The sequence below is a fragment of the Pan paniscus genome, chromosome 10, assembly GCF_029289425.2.
Source record: "Pan paniscus chromosome 10, NHGRI_mPanPan1-v2.0_pri, whole genome shotgun sequence".
NCBI lineage: Eukaryota > Metazoa > Chordata > Mammalia > Primates > Hominidae > Pan > Pan paniscus.
Window position 1 is genome coordinate 132085072 of NC_073259.2, and position 21377 is coordinate 132106448.

At 44.5% G+C, this 21377-nt stretch overlaps 2 protein-coding genes across 12 annotated transcripts in view; both read left to right on the top strand.

Annotated features, from left to right (window-relative positions):
* Positions 1 to 6600, top strand: part of ZNF664 (zinc finger protein 664) — a 41528-nt gene extending 34928 nt beyond the window's left edge. For all 5 annotated transcript variants that reach the window (XM_057299561.2, XM_063593762.1, XM_057299560.2 and 2 more), the window contains 2 exons: positions 2544 to 2604; positions 2709 to 6600. In XM_057299561.2, coding sequence (XP_057155544.1) covers positions 3308 to 4093 — 786 coding nt within the window. In that variant the 5' untranslated portion in view covers positions 2544 to 2604; positions 2709 to 3307 and the 3' untranslated portion in view covers positions 4094 to 6600. The remainder of the gene's footprint in view (positions 1 to 2543; positions 2605 to 2708) is intronic.
* The window catches only part of RFLNA (refilin A), a 346100-nt gene that overhangs the window by 35016 nt on the left and 289707 nt on the right, over positions 1 to 21377 (top strand). The window lies entirely within an intron of this gene.

Below are 21377 nucleotides of genomic sequence, written 5' to 3' on the forward strand. Positions count from 1 at the left end.
CAGGATGTCCCAAGCTCATTTTGTAAGTGCTACTCTGGCTTTGAACCCAGCCATTCCTCCAAGGACCCCTTGCCTCTTGGTGGGGAGAGGATTTAAGGGAAGGGGCTGTAGGTGTGCTCATTGCTATCGCTTCTTATTGCTTCCAGGTCTTTTTGGTGATAACTAAAAAGAAAAAAAAAGTGAATTCAAACTGATATGTCCAAGTCAAATTTTATATTACAGAATTTTTTCTTAACTTTGATTTTATACTTAAATCTAATTTTTCTTACATTGAATCTTGGCTCCTAACAACTTTAACATAAACTACTTATTTGTATTAACCTACTTTAAAATACACCACGGTAACAGTTAAATTGTTGAAAGAAGTGTGATTTCTTTGCAGCTTATTTGTCAAAAGAATATGTTCTAGGTATGTGCAATCAGTATACTATGCTCAAAAGCCATTTGTGGCTATGTCACCAATATGATAGGTTTATTCTCTTTATTTTGTTTTAACATTCATTTAATTTTATTTTTTAACTATAGAAACATATGTTTCCAGAGTCATGTAACAGTATATTCAGAGAAGTCTTAACTGTATTCTCCCCCATAAGTAATCATTGAATTAAATTCTGGATTATCTTTCACCATGCTTATTTATTTTATTTATTTATTTTATATTTTATATTTTATTTTAGATAGGGTCTCACTCTGTTGCTGAGGCTGGAGTACAGTGGTGCAATCTTGGCTCAATGTAGCCTTGAACTCCCAGACTCAAGCCATCTTCCTGCCTCAGCTTCCTGAGTAGCTGGGACTACGGGTGTGTGCCACCATGCCTGGCTAACTTTTTAATTTAATTTAATTTAATTTTTTTTGTAGAGACAGGGTCTCCCTATGTTGCCCAGGCTGGTCTCAGACTCCTAGCCTCAAGTGATCCTCCCACCTCGGCCTCCTGGCATGCTGGGATTACAGGCATGAGCCAGTGTGCCAGGCCAGAGTTTATTTTATATATTACGTTCCTTTTTTGCAGAAACGGTAGCATAGAACATATACTATTGTGTACCTTACTTTTTTTTTTTTTTTAACTTAACCGTGTGAGCTGGGTTCACTCCATGTCAGTGCACAGTGCTCGTCCTCATTCCTTTTTGTCTTGTGAGGAGGTGCCATACTCGATTCGGCTAGTTCCCTATCGATCGGCCTTCGGTTGCTTGCAGTTTTGCTGCCAAATACTGCCTCAGTGAATAACCGGGTATATCAGTCATTTCCTATTTTTACCAATGTGTCTTTAGGATATATTCTAGAATTATTACTAGGACAAAGGATAGATGCAAACATAATTTTTGTAGATAGATGACCATTTTTGCCGAAATTTTGGGGACCTAATTGAATTTTGTAATTGTAACACTTTCACCTATAAGCAGTCCAGTTTATTTTACATTTTAACATTACATCTCCTCAAACACCCATGCATGTTCTCTTTGTATGGAACATATTAAAAGTGTTACTTTAAGAAGACCTATTGATTTCATTTAGTTAATTTTAAAGTATCATTGCGTATAGTATAAAAGAAATGAAAAGATTGCTAAAACATAGTCCTAAACCTTAAAAGATTTCAGAGTGAATATTTTGAGATTTATTTTCTTCTTTTATCTCCTCCTTATTCTATTTGTGGTGTATTTTGTCCCCTGTAGGCTATCGAAAGACTGGAAATAAGGCACTAAGAAATGTACCTTTATCTGCTCCACCAGAATGAAGCAGGACACGTGTGTGGGTGCCAGAGAGTGTCCTGAAGTACTCTATAGATTTTCAGAAAATATTCATTGAACACCTCTCATTGCCAGGTTATAACAGAGAGCAACGCACACAGTTCCTCCTTCATGGCACTTACATCCTAGTACAGGAGACAGGTTAAAAACCAGGGAACAAATACGATAATTACAAGTCCTGTGGGCTTTAAAGGAATCAAAGGAGATGAAAACAGAGTCTAGCCGGGGGCCTCTTTAGGTAGGGGAGGGGCAGCTGACCCGCAAAGCTCTGCACAAAGTAGGGGAGGGAGTGGCTTAAGTGCTGGGAACAGCATGTACAAAGGCCCCGAGGCAGGAAAGTCTTAGGGTGTTTGAGAGCTGAAAAAGAAAGCCAGAGGCAGGAAGCCCAGGGAGTGAGGTGGGGAGAGGGGCAGGTCAGGTGTTTGAGTTAAGGATTGGGATTTTATTTTAAGTACATCAGGAAATCATTGAGGACAAGTAGGAGAATGACATTTGATACCAACACATCATGTACTTATTCTTTCTATAGATTAGAAGGCAAGTCAAATACGATGTTTTATCTCCAAAAGCAGCAATGTTGTACCTTCTGAAGTTCAAAGTGGAGATCGTTTTCATTGTTGTTCCTTTTTACAGGACAGCTGGTTTTCATACTCACATGTAGGTCTTTTTGAGGATTTCTTTTCTCTTTCAATAATGTTCCCCTTGATGTTGCTCAGATAATTACAATGAGTGATTGTAATTGGATTATATACTTGAGCTGTAAACAGGAGCATGATATCTACAAATTCTCTCCTTCAGACCTGCAAATCCAAGAGACACATCTTTGGAAGATAAGAGAGCTTCTTCAAGACCAAAAAAGGTTTGTGTTACTGCTGTCACATTTATATAAAATTAATTTTGGAATCAATAGCAGTTTTCCAGATAAAAGCATTTTCAATTTATTTATTTATGTTTCTATTACAGGAGACGGCATGATACCCATGTAGGGAATTCCCCAAAGCAGGGCTTGCCATACCTGGACCCCGAGGAGCCTGCTTGCTGGAAAGGCTTTCCTGTCTGATGTGCAAGAGGCAGAATGCCAAACTGACTCTTCAAGGGGCAACTGCAGGGGCTCGAGACCAGCCAGCAGTATCTCATCCTTCGATACAGGGCATATACTGTACAGTCCTTTTTCTAGAAGTGAGACGTACAAGATTACTCTACAAGAGGAAGATTCCAGGGGCTCAAAAACGCAAAGGTTTGCACTTTGAGAGCCCCTTGGAATGTTGACAACTCAGGATCTAAAACAAAGTTCTGTGTTAATGAGTTACAGAATTCACGTGGAAGTCAATGTCACTTTATAATCGATAATAATACTGAGTGAGGAACACTATGCAGGAAGAAACCTTCCGTAGAAAGACAGGCAGGGAAAAGCTTAGGCTGACCTTAAACTTACCTAATAGAGCAAGCCTGAGATAGACTGCCAAAATGGCCAAATAAGAGACTCTATGAAATAACAGTCTTGTAACTGTAGTAATCGTAAGGAAATTTTCTCCTCGAAATCACGATACCAAATAGGAAAAATGATCTACAAGTGCCCCATGTGTAGGGAATTTTTCTCTGAGAGAGCAGATCTTTTTATGCATCAGAAAATTCACACAGCTGAGAAGCCCCATAAATGTGACAAGTGTGATAAGGGTTTCTTTCATATATCAGAACTTCATATTCATTGGAGAGACCATACAGGAGAGAAGGTCTATAAATGTGATGATTGTGGTAAGGATTTTAGCACTACAACAAAACTTAATAGACATAAGAAAATCCACACAGTGGAGAAGCCCTATAAATGTTACGAGTGTGGCAAAGCCTTCAATTGGAGCTCCCATCTTCAAATTCATATGAGAGTTCATACAGGTGAGAAACCGTATGTCTGTAGTGAGTGTGGAAGGGGCTTTAGTAATAGTTCAAACCTTTGCATGCATCAGAGAGTCCACACCGGAGAGAAGCCCTTTAAATGTGAAGAGTGTGGGAAGGCCTTCAGGCACACCTCCAGCCTCTGCATGCATCAAAGAGTCCACACAGGAGAGAAACCCTATAAATGTTATGAGTGTGGGAAGGCATTCAGTCAGAGTTCGAGCCTCTGCATCCACCAGAGAGTCCACACTGGAGAGAAACCCTATAGATGTTGTGGATGTGGGAAGGCCTTCAGTCAGAGTTCGAGCCTGTGCATCCACCAGAGAGTCCACACAGGAGAGAAACCTTTCAAATGTGATGAGTGCGGAAAGGCCTTCAGTCAGAGTACGAGCCTCTGCATCCACCAGAGAGTCCACACAAAGGAGAGAAACCATCTCAAAATATCAGTTATATAAAACGTTTTGCTAAGAGTTTAAAATCTTAAAACCCATAAGTGCCACTAGGAAGGAAACCCTGTATATACCTACATTGACCCAAGAAATATTTACGCAATCCCTAGCAGAACATTGTTTCTGAGGAGGCATATGTGAGATTGATTTGTTGGTTCATGCCAAGTGTGTTCCACAGGTTGACTTTGAATGTGGACCTCTGAGCATCCACCCAGGATGGCTCTCAGGTCCCAGTCACAGATGTCGCTTCCTGGGATTCCAGCACGATGCCTCCATAGTTGAAAGACTACACAAAAAGCCACGATCATTGCCCGGCCTCCTGAGTCACCTTCTATCTATACTTTGCTTAAAAGCTATCCCAGATACTCCCCCTTGAGGAGCTCATGCCCTTCCTTCCTCTTTATTTGAGCATACTGGCAATGCATTGGAAAACAGACAGCTCCCACTAAGATCACGTTCTGGTATTTCTGAGGTTAACACTTGATTTAACCCCTACATATCTTTCCATATATCCTATTATTTCTGAACCCACCCTACCTATATGTCCTCAAAATCCCCATAAATATCCATCCCTTCCTAGATGGCATTAACTTTCATTTTAGATTTTAGGTGACTCATAATTCCCATTCACTTAGCCTATCAGAAAAGTCATTGGCAGACATATGTGTCCTTGAACCTTTTTTATTTGTGTGGATTCTGCTCATCACTGTCTCTGTTAGACTTATTTTGTAGTGGCTGCATCACATATTTTTCACTTGAATTTTTTTGGAAATAGCTGAATGTAAATAGCAGGGAGGAAGAAGCAAGCAAAGTGAGAGCTTTTCTTCATCAGAATTGCCCTCTGGGCTCCTTTGGTAACAGATGGAGCTCCTTCCTAGCTAGGGAGACCTTATGAGAAGTGGATGGTAGGAGGAGTCACTAATGTTTCAATCTCTATTTCTGTAATGTTGGGCAATAATGCATAGGAGTTCTTGATACCCCTTCATTGATTACTGTGTATCAGTTCTTTGTTAGGCATGAACGTCTTTATTAATCCATCATTCTTTTCTTCATTCAACAAATATGTATTGAACACCTCCTATATGCCAGGCACTGTGCTAGGTGCTGGGAATACCACTGATGAGACAGACAAGGTCCCTACTCTCGTGGAGTTTACTTCTGGTGGAGGAGACAGATGATAAGTAAACAAATAAATAATGTAGTTTGAGATAGTGATTAAGTGCTATGAAGAAAATAAACTAGGGTGATGATTTTAGTGGTGGGGTGGGGTGGGGGTGGGGTGACATTAGCTAGTGGTCAGGGAGGCCTTTCCGCGGTGGGATGTTGAGCTGAGGCCAGAGGAGAAGCAGCACTCGCTGGCAGAGCACACAGGCTGCTCTGGGGGATGAGCCGGTGCGTTTAAGGAACAGGCCAGCACTGGCATTCGCAAGCAGTGGGGAAGGGGAGAGATGCCGAGGTGGTCAGTATCCTGACTTTCATAGGCCTTTTTTTGTTTGTTTTAATTTTTGCTAGATTGATATTAAAAACTCATGTGGAGGAACTCAAGGAATGTTTAGAAGACCAAAAGTCCCCAATGACAGGAACAAAAGCAACCAATTTTTAACTTTTCTCATTCCTGTTTTCATTGATTTCCCACATGTAGTCCTTTTGCTCAGGAAGTCTTTGGGGAAATTAAGGATCTTTGAAGCTCTGAAATAGGTGATCAGGTTAGTGGTGTCTGTCAGCTGTCTAAGAGGTTGGAAAATGAACTACTCAAAATAGTCACGAAAATACTGAAAGTTTGATTTTTCTCTCCATATTTGAATTAATTTTTTCTGTTTGACTGGAAGGGGTTTTTGTATAACTAAAACCTCAGCACGTAAAGGAGATTTAAAAGGAGCACATGATTTAGTGGGTGGGCCATGAAACTAGAGATGGGATTTGGGGGTGAATTTGTCAATATCTGGATTTTAATCCAGACATCTCTGCTAACAAGCCTTTGGTAGGTCACTTCAGATACTTTTCCTCCTTTTTACAAAGAGAGGGCTGGCTTAGTTATTTGCCAAAGCCCCTTCCAGGCCTGAATTCCACAAGTACGATTTACTGTAGTATCTTATCACTCTTTCATGTCACAATAGGGTGGAGCATTAGAGAAAAGCCTAGACTTTTAGTTGATAGAGAGCCAGTTGAAATATCATTGATAGAATTTTAGTTTTAGGAAAAATTGGTTTGATTTCTAGCTTTATTACTATTAGGTATGTGAGCTTGGGCAAATCGCTTAATCTTTGAGTCTAGTTTTCTCTCAAAATGAGAACATTAGGCTAAATGATTTCCGAGTTTCCAGCTAGTCCTAGAGTTCTATATTTCTACATAGTTGAATTATTTTATCATGCTGTTGCTGGGGAATATGACTAACCCTTTTGAAGCTACTAATTTTATGTCGAGCTTTAAAGTCCATAATTGTTATCTTCAGAAAATATTATTTGACCTACAGTATGTCCAAATCAATTTAATAAAATCGCTTTATAACAGGGTTCTGTGCTTGACATGTAGTGTGAATTCAGTGGTCGTGTGTGGGAGTATGGGTATGGGTGTGTGGTGGAGAATTGGCTTGCACATTAAGCCCAGGGTGACCATGTAATTTATTGTCCAAACTGAGCACTTGAGAGTGAAGGGAGGGGGTGCTGTTGATACTCACATCTGGACAACAAGCCTAGAATGGGCCTGTCTCGGGCACACCAAGGTGTGAGGACACCTTGGTCTGAGGTCACAGCCACACAGGTAATAAATGACTCAAGTCAGGAATAATCCAGCTGGAGAGAGCACAGTCCACTGAGAGGACTGCCTCAGCTCGGCTGTGGCTCTGTGTTCACGGCGAATACAGGCCCACAGCTCTTCTAAGAAAACACCAACCTCGATTTTCACACACAATTTAATCTTAAAATGTTGGCAGCTAATTCCTTTTCCTTGGGCGATCCATTTTGGTGCTTTCTGTGATCTTCCTGGTGCCCCTTGGCAGTTCCTCCAAGCCCTGCCCTGGCCCCTGCTGACTGCAGCCCATGCCTGGGAAGGCGTGAAGTGCTGTCAGCTGAAGCAGAGGGGACCCACGTTCTGTGCCGCAGTCAACAGTCTGACTGGCTGTGGCGTCTACCAGCTTTGAGAGACAAGTCTGCATTGCAATTCCACCATTGGGATGGGAGCAACCCAAACTAGCCCTTCTGATGGGGGTGGGTGGTGGGGGCAAGGGTAGGTCATCTGTGATGGGATTCACTCTTGGTGCCTGCTAGGATTTAGAGTGTGAGCCAAGATAAGTCCAGAATGACTGCATGGTTTCTAACTTGGAAGCATGAATAAACGGCAGATTGCCTCTTGCAGATAGGAAGAACTCTTTGCATCAGAGTCCAACATTGAGATAGTCTACTGCGTGAGAATGTGGGCACGGCTCGTCAGGCCATCTCAGAAATTGAAGAGGGATTACTTTGTGTTGTGTGAGCATGGACATGATGCCTTCCAAGGGACCTTCTAGCTCTTGGCTCTGTTCTTAAAATTTTTGAATTATTTCTCAGTCTTTATACAATGTACTGATATTCTCAGAAATTTGAAAAACTAGGTGAATGGAAAGCAAATATCAGAAGCAGATGGAAAATATACTCAGTGGTAAAATCTAGGAAAAGATGAGAAAGGTTGATACTACTACAGGGCAAGAGCCATATATAAATAGCAAAGCTGAGTTAAGATCTATGGATTAGAGAGGGAGAGAGGAAAAATGAAGATGATACAGCACTTCCTCTAACCATATTCATTTTCTTAATTTTTCGAAACCTCAAGTTTCTCATCTTTAAAATGGTTTTGAAAATATCTAATTCATGGAAATGTTAGGAGAAGTAAATAAACGTAAAGTGCCTAGCATTTAGTGCTATAACGAATTCCTATTCCCAGTTGCCTATTAAGGAAGAAAGGTCATGTTATTTGGATTCCTTTTTGTTTTGCTGAGCTCTGTGTTGGGTTTGGACATCTAAAATTGGGGTAGGACCTGGAGAGGGCTGAATTGCTCCACATGGTAAGAGAGAGAACTTGAATCTCCTGGGGTAGTTGGAGGTAAGAAAACAAAGGGTAGACTTGGAGTGGGAGAGAGGACCAGGGAACCAGTGGAGTAGGATGGTCTGAAGTTCTGAGCTCTTGTGTAGGAAAACTTCGTGACCACAAAGTCTTTCCCTAAAGTTAGGGGTGTTTGGCATGGTGGATTTCTTATGGAAACTGGTGGAAGGGCTGAGTGCTGTATCCAGGGTGAAATGGGGCAACACGTAAGTACCACACATAAATATAGGAGCCAGAAGAGGGTGCCCCTGAGAACAAGCTCCAAGGAATATGCAGAATATGCAGAAATCTTCAGGGTAGCTAAAAGCTTCTACAGGCCATGGAATTAATGGAGTTTTGAGTCAAGTTTACCCAAACCCCTAAGGAGCAGGGAGGCCTGGGATATCTTTATTTCCACTCTCAATGTACATGAAGTAGAATAACTTTATAATCATAAGTAAGTTGAAACTTAAGAATTTTTTTATCATTCTCATTTTAACATATTACAAAACACATGAACAAATCCAGAGATCCCAAGGCCGTGTGTTTGTTTATGCCAGTAAGAACTTGTCATAAATATCGGTGGAAAATGACACTTTATACCAAAGCAATTTTATTGCTCAGATTTAGGCATATGTAAATAACCTGCATTTCTAGAGTAAAGTAGCACATACAGATTTTGTGTATTTTTAGGTGGATGTATGCATTTTATAGACTCTGTACCTTCCTAAATACTGTGTCTAAATATGGCTTCGCTGAGAGACTGACTTTCCCTCCCCCTCTTAATTCTTTGCTGGCCCTGATCCAGGTCTTCTCTGCATCATGAATTATGGTGGGGGTGTTGTATTTACAGAATTTTAAAACCTAAGACCTGCAGACGGCTTTTGGGGAGGTCTAGAACCTTTTTAAGTTATGTGCAGAATTTTGTGTACCTGTAGGTCTATGCATTTTTCTAGGAAAGGGGGCTTTCCTTATGTTTGTGACTCTAAGAGATAAAGAACACTGGCTGGCATATGGTTACTCGTTGTTTGGGGATCTTGGGAGGCAAAAGGGGTGCCTAAGAGTTCCAGTTAGTGGAATGGATAGGAAATGATGGGTATAATAAACGGAGAAAAAACACAACGCTGTGTTGTGAGGAAAGAGGGAAAAGGACGTTGGCATAAGATGGAAAGATACATGTGCATGTGTTGTTATGCTGGGCCCAGGAGGTAGGCTGTGTGGCAGTTTCGATGTCATACGCTTAAGACAACAGTTCTGCGAACAGTGTATTAAAAGAATATAGGTGAGGACAATTGAGTATTCAGAGGGGACTGGCTGGATGTGGACGGAATTGGCTACCTGAATGGAAAACACTAGATCTCAACTGAATCTGTCTTCGTTACAGAGGAGGCAGTTCTTGCTGTAAAATGGGTGAGGGCCCCAGTACTGGTGTGGGTTGTATTTAGGTTCTCAAATAAACCTATTCATATTGCTCAATGCTATGTTCTCTCATGTCTAATTTTTATGTCCTACCTCACTTGTCTGGGATCTCTGACTGTTTGAGTCAGTCCTCTTTAGTCTTCATCCTGTCTGTCCCCAAAATGTCTTTTTTTTTTTTTTACCCCTGATACTCTTCCATCCCCGTGTGCCCCCCGCTCCCCTTTCTGAGATAAGGTCAAGACCCACAGGGACTTAGTCTCAAGGGTAAGTCCTGTTTCTACAGTCTGTGGAGGATGACGGGAGAGTCTGGTAGAGCAGCAAGCCCTGCTTCCTGGAGCTGTTGTTACCACATTGTTATAGTTGAAACAGGCAGTGTCTGGAAAGAACTGAATCCTCTGTGTTTTGCTTGCCTCACTTGATCCAGTAAACATTAGGAGAAGAAATTAAAAAAACAGGAAAGGATAAGATGGCAGGAGTAAGTTGAAGCATATTGTTAATCATAGTAAATGTGAACTGATTAAATTCAGCTACTTAGGGACATTTTCAAGTTGATTTGTAAATGACGTCACAAACGTGTATATGATGGTTATGGGAGACCACCTAAAATAAAGGGGTGACCCAAAAGGCTGACAGTGAAGGGGTTGAAAAAGATCAGGAAATGCTAAAAGAAAGCAACTGGTGGTAGTATTGTCAGTCCGTTTATGAAAGGAATAATTTGTCAAGAAGATAGTTATATACTTTCATTAGCTCACAACATAGCTTTGAAAGATAGAACATGGTAAGAAATTAAGCAATTCCCAGTCACAGCAAGATATGTTAACCATCACTCATCAGAATTTGAAAATCAACTAGACAAAGAAGGATCTGGCTATTTAACTAACACTGTTACCAAACTTGATGTGTCCACTGTGTGTGAACTTTGTGCAGCAGATCTTCTTGGAATGGTCATAGAAATTAACCATGCTTTGTGCCAGAAAGAAAATCTCACCAGATTCCAAAATGTAGAAATCTCACAGGTCATATTCTCTGACTATAATGTAATAAAAAATTGAAGTCACTGAGAAAGAGCCAAAAGTCCTGTCCATTTCATCCCAAGTTACAAATAAAGAGGAAATCAAGTGTAGTAGAGATGAGTGGCAGAGATGGCACTGTGGGGCACATCTTGTGGATGGGGCCGAAATGAAAAACTTTCATAGCCTTCAATTCATTTATGAGATAAGGAATATGAAACTAAGCAGTCAAACAAGCTGGAAAAAATACTGCAGGATTTTTAAATTTTACCAAATGACTTTTGGGCCTTCACCAAGATCATCATATGCTCCTGGTCCTTTCCCTTGTTAATGTACTGAGTCATTTTGAAATATAAGGATAACATCTTTTATGGTCATAAAGTATTACATCCTTCCACCTTTGGTGGATTTTTGAAAATTTGCACGTGTGTAACCTTAAGAGAGATTCTTTAGTTATGAATTGATTTAATCAGGGATTTAAAAGCTTTCTATCCTCCTTATTCTGGAATAAATTAAATAGCACAGGTTAATATCTGTGCCCCTGGACTGTATGGGCAGTATTCATACAAGAAAAAATAATAAAATCTGTGTCCCACTTCACTTGCCTGGAGCATAAATTAAGGTAACATCTCATATTGTTTAAATCAACCATCTGATCCTTGAAAGTGATAGAACTCATCCAAAATTGCTCAGATCCTTGAGGGTGGAGCTTAGAAGCTTTGACAGTGTTTTTACTCTTTTCAAAACTAATAGGTCAATTTAGATCTTTCCCCCTTATTTTTGATAATTTATAGTTTTCTAGGAAAAAAACTCCCTTTTTTGGGGACCTTCAAATATATTTTAGAGATGTATATAACTCTAAATTCTTAAATCTCATTGGCATTTTGATAAAATCTTACATCTCCCATCGTATGTTTATATTTTCCATTTTTTTCTTTATTGGACTTGCCACCCTCTCTACTTCCACTCCCCCGAAGAACCAGACATTGGCTTTGGTGATCACTTCTGCTGGGGTATTTTCCTGTCTTATTTATTACTTTCTTTTATTATCACTAATCATATCCTCTTCCCTTCCTTAATTTGGCTTATTATCTTTTTTCTAAAACTTTTTTTTTTAGTTGCTAGAATCCCATGAATTAATCCCAATAGGCGTTATTTTCAGTGATCTAGTTCGGGGTCAGCAAACTATGGCCCATGGGCCAAATCTAGCTCATCTCCTGTTTTTGTATAGCCTCCAAGCTAAAAATGTGTATGTTTCTAAATGGTTTTTGACACATTGATATTTTCTGAATACGAAAACTTAATGAAATTCACACTGTGTCCATAAATACAGTTTTATGGGAACAAAACCATGTTGATCCATTCTTGGCTTGTCTGTGGCTGCTTTGATGCTGCAACAGCAGAATTGCAGAGTTGCAACAGAGATTGAATGGCCCCCAGAGCCTAAAATATTCTTTCTCTGGCTTTTTACCAAAAAAATTTCCCCATCTCTGGTCTAAGTCACTTGTACCAACTGGCTGGAAGTTTCCAGAGAAGGAAAGGAGGGAGGCTGGTGCTTCTAGACAAAGTGCAAAGAAGGATTTACTGAGATTGGGAAGAGAGGTAGGCTCCATGAATGCTGGGGACTGAGCCCCTTATATGAGATGCTTCAGAAGTGAGAGAGCCAGGATGGGTCCTGGCTGCTGAGGACTCAGTGCTGTGCCCCTGGGAACAAATAGCCACATGCAAGCCTGATCTGGAGGAAGGAGGGCCCTCCTGGCTGGCCGCTAGCATCTGTGTAGATGACACTGGCTTCCACACGGGCTGCTGAGCACCACCAGCACAGGGCAGGGCAGAGGCCTCTCTCCTAGACAGTCTTGTTACCACCCAGGAAGCACATTCTGTGAGAGCAGACTTGGGCGGGATTTGATTTCATTTAGACAAATAAATGAGACTTTTTAAGCATTAAAGGTTGTAAATAGATGGATACCATTAAACTTCATTGTATTATTCAGATTCTTTGTATTGCATTTACTATTTTCCTACTTGATCTTGAAAGCGTTTAAGGGAACTCTCTTCCACTATGCTTCTGGTTTAATTTTCTCTGTATTTCTAATTCTGTGCAGTTCACTTTATAAATATCCATGATTTTGTTTCAGTTAGGTTTTTTTTTTTTTTTTTTTTTTTTTTTGAGATGGAGTCTCACACTGTTGCCCAAGCTGGAGTGCAATGGTGCGATCTCGGCTCACTGCAACCTCTGCCTCCTGGGTTCAAGCCATTCTCCTGCCTCAGCCTCCCAGGTAGCTGGGATTACAGACACCAGCCACCATGCCCAGCTAATTTTTTTTTTTGAGATGGAGTCTCACTCTTTTGCCCAGGCCAGACGGTAGTGGTGCTATCTCGGCTCACTGCAACCTCCGTCTCCAGGGTTCACGCCATTCCCCAGCCTCAGCCTCCCGAGTAGCTGGGACTACAGGTACCCGCCACCGCGCCTGGCTAATTTTTTGTATTTTTAGTAGAGATGGGGTTTCACCATGTGAGCCAGGATGGTCTCGATCTCCTGACCTTGTGATCCACCCGCCTCGGCCTCCCAGAGTGCTGGGATTACAGGCGTGAGCCACCACACCCGGCCTCAGTTGGGCTTTTTATGTGTGTAAAATACCAGGTTCATCCTGTTCAATGGTGTTTGCTTGAGTTCTACATTGATATACCTACCTTCACTCCTAATTTTGTTGTGTTTGACTAAGATATGTTTATCTCTTAAAATTATCTTTTAGTAATTTTGTATTTGGGGAAAAGTATGCACACATCAGACAATTCAGAGAATAGTCTAGCCTGACTCTCATTCTTGATTCCCAGATCCCCTGCCCCAGAGCAGCCACTTTCCAGTGTGGCTTTCCTGAGATAGTTCCTGTATACGCAAATGGAGGTGTGCACACACATCCTGCTGTTTCCCGAGAACATGATTGCATTCTGTGCTTGTGCTGTAGCAATGTCAATTTTCAGTGAGCAGTGCTCCTAGTGACTGTTAGCTACCAGTGCTTGCATTTTTTTTTTGATGGCTCCATTACTTCCCACCATATGGAAGGCCTCAGTATGTATCACTAGGCCTCTGTTGATGGAAGTTCCCCTGTATTTTCTTCTACTACTTTTAGGCTTTTGTTTTTTACATTTACATCTTTGATCCATCCACAATCTTTTTATTTTTTTCTGTAAGGAATACAGTAGACTCAAATTGTTAAAATTTCCCTGGCTGGTTAGTCAGTTATTCTATGACTACTTACTAAATCTTTTCTCCACAGATTTGAAATGCCAACTATATTACAAGTCAAATTCTTATTTGGATCTATTTCTGTTCCAGCCAAATCCCAACTTTTAATTACTGGGGTTTTTGTTTTGTTTTTTTGGTTTTTTTTTTGAGACAGAGTCTTGCTCTGTTGCCCAGACTGGAGTGCAGTGGTGCCTCCTGAGTTCAAACCATTCTCCTGCCTCAGCCTCCCGAGTAGCTGGGACTACAGGCGCCCACCCCAATGCCTGGCTAATTTTTTGTGTTTTTAGTAGAGACGAGGTTTCACCATGTTAGCCAGGATGGTCTTGATCTGATCTCGTGATCTGTCCGCCTCGGTGTCCCAAAGTGCTGGGATTACAGGTGTGAGGCACCGCGCCCGGCCAGTTACTGGGCTTTTATTCTTTAATATTTGCACAGCCATGTCGTTTATTACTTTTTTCCCCAGATTTCCCCCATTTATTCTGAAATGTTTGATCCTTTCCCTTTAAACTCGATTGTATTTTGTCTTAGGTATGTGTTTTGTAAACAACACAGGATAAATTTTTTGACTGAATGTTAATTCCTCTTTTTAATAAGGACACTCAACACATTATCCTTTTTTGGTGATATATACTAATTTTTTTTTTTTTGAGACGGAGTTTTGCTCTTGTTGCCCAGGCTGGAGTGCAATGGCGTTATCTTGGCTCGCTGCAACCTCCACCTCCCAGGTTCAAGCCATTCTCCTGCTTCAGCCTCCTGCGTAGCTGGGATTACAGGTGTGCGCCACCACGCCCAGCTAATTTTTGTGTTTTTAGTAGAGACGGGGTTTCACCATGTTGGCCAGACTGGTCTCAAACTCCTGACCTCAGGTGATCCACCCACCTCGGCCTCCCAAATTCCTCGCCTGGGATTATAGATGTGAGCCACCACGCCTGGCCAATATATACTAATAATCGAATGAGTTATACTATTGCCAGTTGAAAATACCAAAAATAAAGTATGTTTGTGTTTTTATAATTTAAGTAAAATAAGTACAAACCTCAATTCCTCAGGGATTGGTACACCTTATTTTGGAGGAGGGGACAGGGTGTTTCCATTTCTTAGAGTCACCGCTGGTCCATACATCCTGCTGTTTCTGAGTTCTGACTCGGCTTTGCATCTTGACTCTCATGACTCTGCCGCCCTGTGTGTTACTCCATAGACACTGCGGACTCAGGCTGTGTATCGGGGGGTGTCCTTTACTGATGGTTTATAGCAACAGGAGGGTTCCGTCTGCATGTAGGAACTGCATGTTGAATGATAGAACTTCTGTTCTTGCAGTCTCTGGCCATTCCTGTCCCTGAGGAGTCCCACAGCTGCCCTCACAGCAGGCCATAACCTCCCATGATGCTGTCGGGCCTCTCTTTATCTTTTTTGGGGAGGGTGGTGACAGGATCTTGCCCTGTCACCCAGGTTGGAGTGCAGTGGTGCTGTCATAGCTCACTGCAGCCTCAGCCTCTGGGTTCAAGCAATCCTCCCGCCTCAGCCTCCCAAGTAGCTGGGACTGTAGGCATGTGCCACCACACCCAGCTAATTTTTAAACTTTTTGTAGAGATGGAGGTAGCAGGGGAGGTCTCACTTTTTTGCTCAGTCTGATTTTGAACTCTCGGCCTCCAGCCAGTCTCCTGCCCTGGCCTCCCAAAGTGCTGGGATTACAGGCGTGAGCCACCATACTTGGCTTCCTTCCCCATTCCTGATCTCCTCCCTCCTTCCTAACCTGCCTGCTTACCCTAAATCCCCCAATTCCTGCCATGTCTTATAGAGAGCAATCTAGCAATGGCCATTTCTTCTTCATACCATCTTTGGCTGTACCCACTGTGACCCATGCCGATAACCACACACATTGCAATGTGGTTCTCAACCATCACAGAACCTGGGAAAGACTCGGAGGCCTGCTAGTGAAGTTTAACCTGCTTTTATCTCCTGACTACATAGATGTAAGTAACAGGATGCATGGCTGAAGAGTTAACGTGTGGTTTTTCCTTTCTTCCTCTTCAGGAAAGCTGGAGGCCAGGCTCTGTGGTTGTCCTTAGCTGGGTGCGGCACTGCTAGGCCCTACAGGCAGCAGGAGGGCCCCGCATCCCTGGGCCCGAGGAGTCACCCTTAGCTGGGGTTGCCAGATAAAATGCAGACTGCCTAGTTAAATTTGAATTTTAGATACATTGAAAAATATTTCTTGTGAATCTGAAATATGCATTTAACTGGCTGTCCTGTTTTTATTGGCTAAGTCTGGCAGCTCTGCCCTCAGGGAGGCTGGCAAGGGGCGCTAGTATTCCAGAAAGGGGTGGTGCAGGACAGTGTGGGCTGGGTGGAGACCCCTCTTGGGCTGGGATGTGGACGTAGAGAGGCCTTTCTTGTTCCTGCAGTAAAGAGAGAAGCTGCATGCCCCTGAGGACATGCTCCCAGGAGGGACAGAAGGGAAGAACATTGCAGGTTCACAAGAATGAATCAGGTCCTGGGTATCTGGGCCTTAGGGAATGGCTGCATGGGCCAGGGCACCAAGCCAGGGCCCCCGGGCCATGTGGCCCGCCCTCCTTGGAACCACAGAGGACATTAGATCAACTTTAGGTCACTGAGCTGTGCAAGGTGGAACCTCTTGTCAGCGGCGCTCCCCCAGTGACAATGGAGCGGAGATAGTGGTGGACCCATGAGACCACCTGCAAGACTCCAGGGAACCCATTTTCTGGAATTTTCCAAGTTGTTTTGGAATAATTCAGAGGGGGAAGAGGTGGCAGCCCTGAGAGGAAGCTAGAGGACCACCTTCCCCATGGCTGCGCAGTTGAACGTGGGTTGGAGAGGAGCTGCTCATGCTCGGAGCTCATCTGGATTTACTGATTTACCCCACACATGGTCACCCATCTGCCATGCACCAAGCACCCTTCAAGGGCGGCACGGACGAGAACAAACACAGCCTTGCCTGCGTGGAGGTCACGCTCTGCAGGGTGGAGACCCCTCTCATCTGCAGGGCCCCTTTTGTCATGTTGTCACAGGGATGGCGGGGGGCCCACTGCGGGTGTGATATGCTGATGGGCAACTCTGGCTTTTTAAATATTTTAGCTCCGTGGCTGTGCTAAAAGCTATATTCAGTCCCTATTTTTCCTCTTATTTATTTTGATTGATAAAAATTGTATATATTTATGTACAAGGTGATGTTTTGAAGGACATACGCATCGTGGGATCCCCACAGGATTTGACCCTCGTACAGAGCAGAGCAAGCCTCCTTGACAAAGGGAAGGCAGCAGTGAAGGGTCAGAGGTGCTAATGAGGTGGAGAGGAAGGGGAGGCGCTTGACGGGGAGCAGCACATGCAGAGGCCTGGGTTGGAGGGGCTTGCTTGACAGACGGAAGGAAGGACCTTGAGACAGGGCAGGGAAGGAGGCGGAGTGTCGGGGAAGGGAGCTTGGAGAAGCAGGGAAGGGATGGCCCTTCAGGGCCTTGGTTAGGGTTTCAGTCTCATCCAAGGACAGTGGGAGCCCCCAACTCCCCCCAAGTGGTTCCAGTTAGGTGGGGGCAGTGCTGCCCAGTGGAGAGGGGTCTCCACTTTTTGGAGGTGGGAGGGAAGGCACAGAGATAATGAACCAAGGAAAGGGCTGCACAGTAGCTGAGAAGTGAGGAGGCCAGCCCTGGGGGCAGGCGGTGGCAGAGATGGGCAGAGGCATATCTACAGGAGGGAGATTTGGGAGGAACAATCCATAGAACTTGCTGGATTGGATTTGGAGTGCATGTTAGTTTCCTATCGTCACTGTCCCAAATCACCACACATTTTGGAGGCTTAAAGTAAATGTATTCTCTAGTAGTTCTGGGGGTCAGAAGTTTGGAGTAGGTCCAAGGTGTTGGGACTGTGCACCCTCCAGCCGCTTTCAGAGAGCATCTCCTTCCTTGCCTTTTCCAGCTTCTAGAGGCATCCGTGTTCCTTTGTCCCTTGGCCCCAACACTCCGACTTCTGCTTCTGTGGCCACGTCTCCTCCTCTGACTCTAAGCCACCTGCCTCCCTCTTAGGAGGACCCTTATGATGACACAGGGGCCATTCAGATCATCTAGGACCATCTCCCTTCTCAAGGTCCTTCATCACATCCGCAGGGCCCCTTTTGCCATGTTGGTAACATTCCCAGATTCTGGGGATTGGGGCGTGGACACCTTTGGGGACCATGAGTCTGCCCACCACAAGGAGTAAGCCGGAAGGACTCGTCCAGGAAGATTCCCAGTGTCTGGCTCATGCCATGGGATGGTGAGTCGTGCCACTTTTTAAAGGAGGAAGCATCAGGAGAGGACCAGGTTTGAATGACTTTGAGTTGAATTGCTTCCCAACATCGAAGAAGACACTCAAGTCGGCAGAATCTGCAACTGTGGATCTCAAAGGAGAGTCCTGGATGTGTGTGTCATCCGTGAGCAGGCTATATATATGCATAGTCTCTCTCTATATAGACAGGAGGTTATTTTAAGGAACTGACTCATGCAGTTGTGGAGGCTGGCAAGTCTAAAATCTGCAGGGCAGGCTGGCAGCCGAGCCCCAGGGAAGGGTGGATGTTGCCGCTCCAGCCTGAAGGCTGTCTGAAGGCAGAATCCCCTCTTCCCGGGGAACCTCAGTCTTTTTCTCCCAAGGCCTTCACCTGATTAGGTGAGACCCACCCATAGCCTGGCAGGTCTTTGGCTTCACTCAGGGGCTACTGACTTCAGTGTTCATCGCATCCCAAAAATACCACAGCAACATCTAGGCAGGTGTTTGACCGAATATCTGAGAACCATGCCAAGCCAAGCTGACACACAAAACTGGCTGTGACACTGCTTATCAGTCGCAGTGACTGACGCCTCCCTGCAGTGAGTGTCCAGGCCCCACACCCAGCAGCCTCCTTCACTTCCCTTTTCCTTTCACATCTGTCAGCAAGCCCTGTCAATTCTGTCCTCAGAATACACCCTGCATCTGTTCCCATCTTCTGAGCTAAAACCCTCTTCCGAGCCACCGCCACCTCCTGCTTGCAGGACTGCAGCCATCGTCAGGGCCTCCCTGCTGCCCTGCGGGCCTGTGTCTGCCTCTCCATCTCTTACCTCCATCCACCTGTCTCTGTCACTCTGTTTTTGTATTGTCTCTGTTCATCTGTCTCTCTGTCTCTGCCTCTTTTTATCTCCCTCTCTCTCCCTGTCTGTCTGTGTCCCTGTCTCTTTGTCTTTCTCTGTCTTTGTGTCTGTCTCTTTCTCTCTCTCCACAAGGGCCTGGTCAAGGAGGATGGCAGTGGCTGGGGTCTGAGGGAGAAGACGACAAGGACATCACATAGTCATAAGTCTTCCCCTGTCACAGATCCATTAGAGATAGAAGTGCCAAGAAGACGCGGTCCTCGGGGAGGCTGGCATTGACATGGCCAAAGTGACGCTGCTCCACCAGAGGCAGCCAAGCCACACGGTGTGGGAGAGCCAGGGACTCCAGGGGAGCCGGGCAGACTTGGGGGTGGCAACTGGGAGCAGCAGCTGAGCCCGAGGGCGTGGCAGCACCCAAGGTGCTGCAGGGTTGGATGCAGAGTGTGGTGAGCCCAGACTCAAAGTCCCTCCACCACATCTAGCTGTGTGACCTTGAGCAAGTGTCTTTACCTCTCTGAGCCTCAGTTTCCTCATCTGTAAAGTATTGTACTGACGAATGACAGTATTTATCTCCGGATGGCTGCGAGGCTGAAGTGAGCTTAAGCAAGTGAAGTCCTCAGCTGGTGTCTGGCACGGAGCAAGGGCTCAGTAGATCTTAGCTGTTATTATTACTATCCCCAGGAAGTGGCAGTGGTCCCAAGTGTTGTGATCTTGCAGAAAGGCTGGCACTGCCCGTCAGAGCTGGCTGTTCCAGTGAAGGTGACAACAGCTGAGCCTGCATCTGGCAGAGGGAGCAGGGTCTGGCAGACGTGGCTGTAGCTGGAAGCGTGGTGGCAGCAGTGGGTTGGCAGCAGTGTGGTGTTCATTTGCCGGCAGGCGAAGTGCTGAGGTCCCAGAGTGCTGCCCAAGAGCCCCGTGTTTGAAGGCACTGGGAGGTGGTCCCTGGTGACTCCAGACCTGCTCAGGTAGATTTTGCAGGGAGCCAGGGCCAAGCAAAAGCAGGAGGGGGAAAAAGCATCTTTTAGTTCCCTTTCTCTGAAAGCAAATAGTCACAAGCTACAAGCCTGGGGCTTGTGAGGATCGCCAACTCTTCTGCACACTGGTGAGTTCTTGACAATCAGATGAACAGAGGGAAAGAGGCGTGCCCTTGCTAGCCAACTTCCTGGAGCCCTCTCAGCTGGCATCTTGGTGCTTGTACACATTTGAGAGCATCAGCATTTCTTTACAAATGACCCCATCAGCTTGCCAGTCACCTTGCTTTGCTGGAAGTTTGCCTTGGGATTTGGTAGAATTTAGTTGAAACCAGTAACACCCAGCGTGGCCAAATTCCATATGCTCCTTGTGCCTCTGTGTAACAATTTCCTTTCTTTTTTTGAGATGAGTCTCACTCTGTTACCCAGGCTGGAGTGCAGTAGCATGATCTCGGCTCACTGCAGCCTCTGCCTCCTCAGTTCAAGTCATTCTCCTGCCTCAGCCTCCCCCAAGCAGCTGGGACCACAGGCGTGTGCCACTACACCCAGCTAATTTTTGTATTATTAGTAGAGACAGGGTTTCACGATATTCAGGCTGGTCTCAAACCCCTGGCCTCAAGTGATCCATCTGCCTCAGCCTCCCAAAGTGCTGGGATTACATGCGTGAGCCACCACACTCAGCCTCTATGTAACAGTTTCTTTGAAATTTGTCGGAAGCAGGTTACCAGGGAGAAATAATATTTTTAATTATTCTTTCATTTATTTATTGTTTATACATTTTCTGTGTGTGCATTCATCTGCAGGTTGTATCTTGGAATAGACCCCGCAGAGACGTGCAAGTAATGACTTCACATTAACGTGTCACTGGCCTGCCCTTGATGTGTTGGGGGGCTGGGCAAGAGTACAAATGGAGACCCACCTTTAAAAGTCATAAATCAAGGCAGGCATGGTGGCTTATGCCTGCCATCTCAGCATTTTGGGAGGCCAAGGCAGGAAGATCGCTTGAGGCCAGGAGTTGGAGACCAGACTGGGGAACATAGTGAGACCCCATCTCTACAAAATTAAAAATTAGCCGAGCATGGTGGCACACACCTATAATCCCAGCTACTTGGGAGGCTGAGGCAGGAGGATCTCTTGAGCCCAGGGGTTCAAGGCTGCAGTGAGCTATGATTGCGCCATCACACTCTAGCCTAGGTGACAGAGTGAGACCCTGTCTCTTTTTTTAAAAAAAAGTTATAAATCAAGTTAGCAAAGCAAATCAAGTTAACAAAGCGGTTCTGACAATGAACTCTTCAGAACCACCTGGAAGGCCAAGCTTTGGCCTTTGGGATGCGGGGACTCCTGAGCTCCCCCTGGGTTGTGGTGGGCAGTAGGGGCTGGCATGTGTCCCACCTGCCTGTGTCCCTTTTTGCTCCACATCCCTTCCTGCCCCACCCGAGTCCTCCTGGAGTCCACACATGTGGACACCCAGCCCAT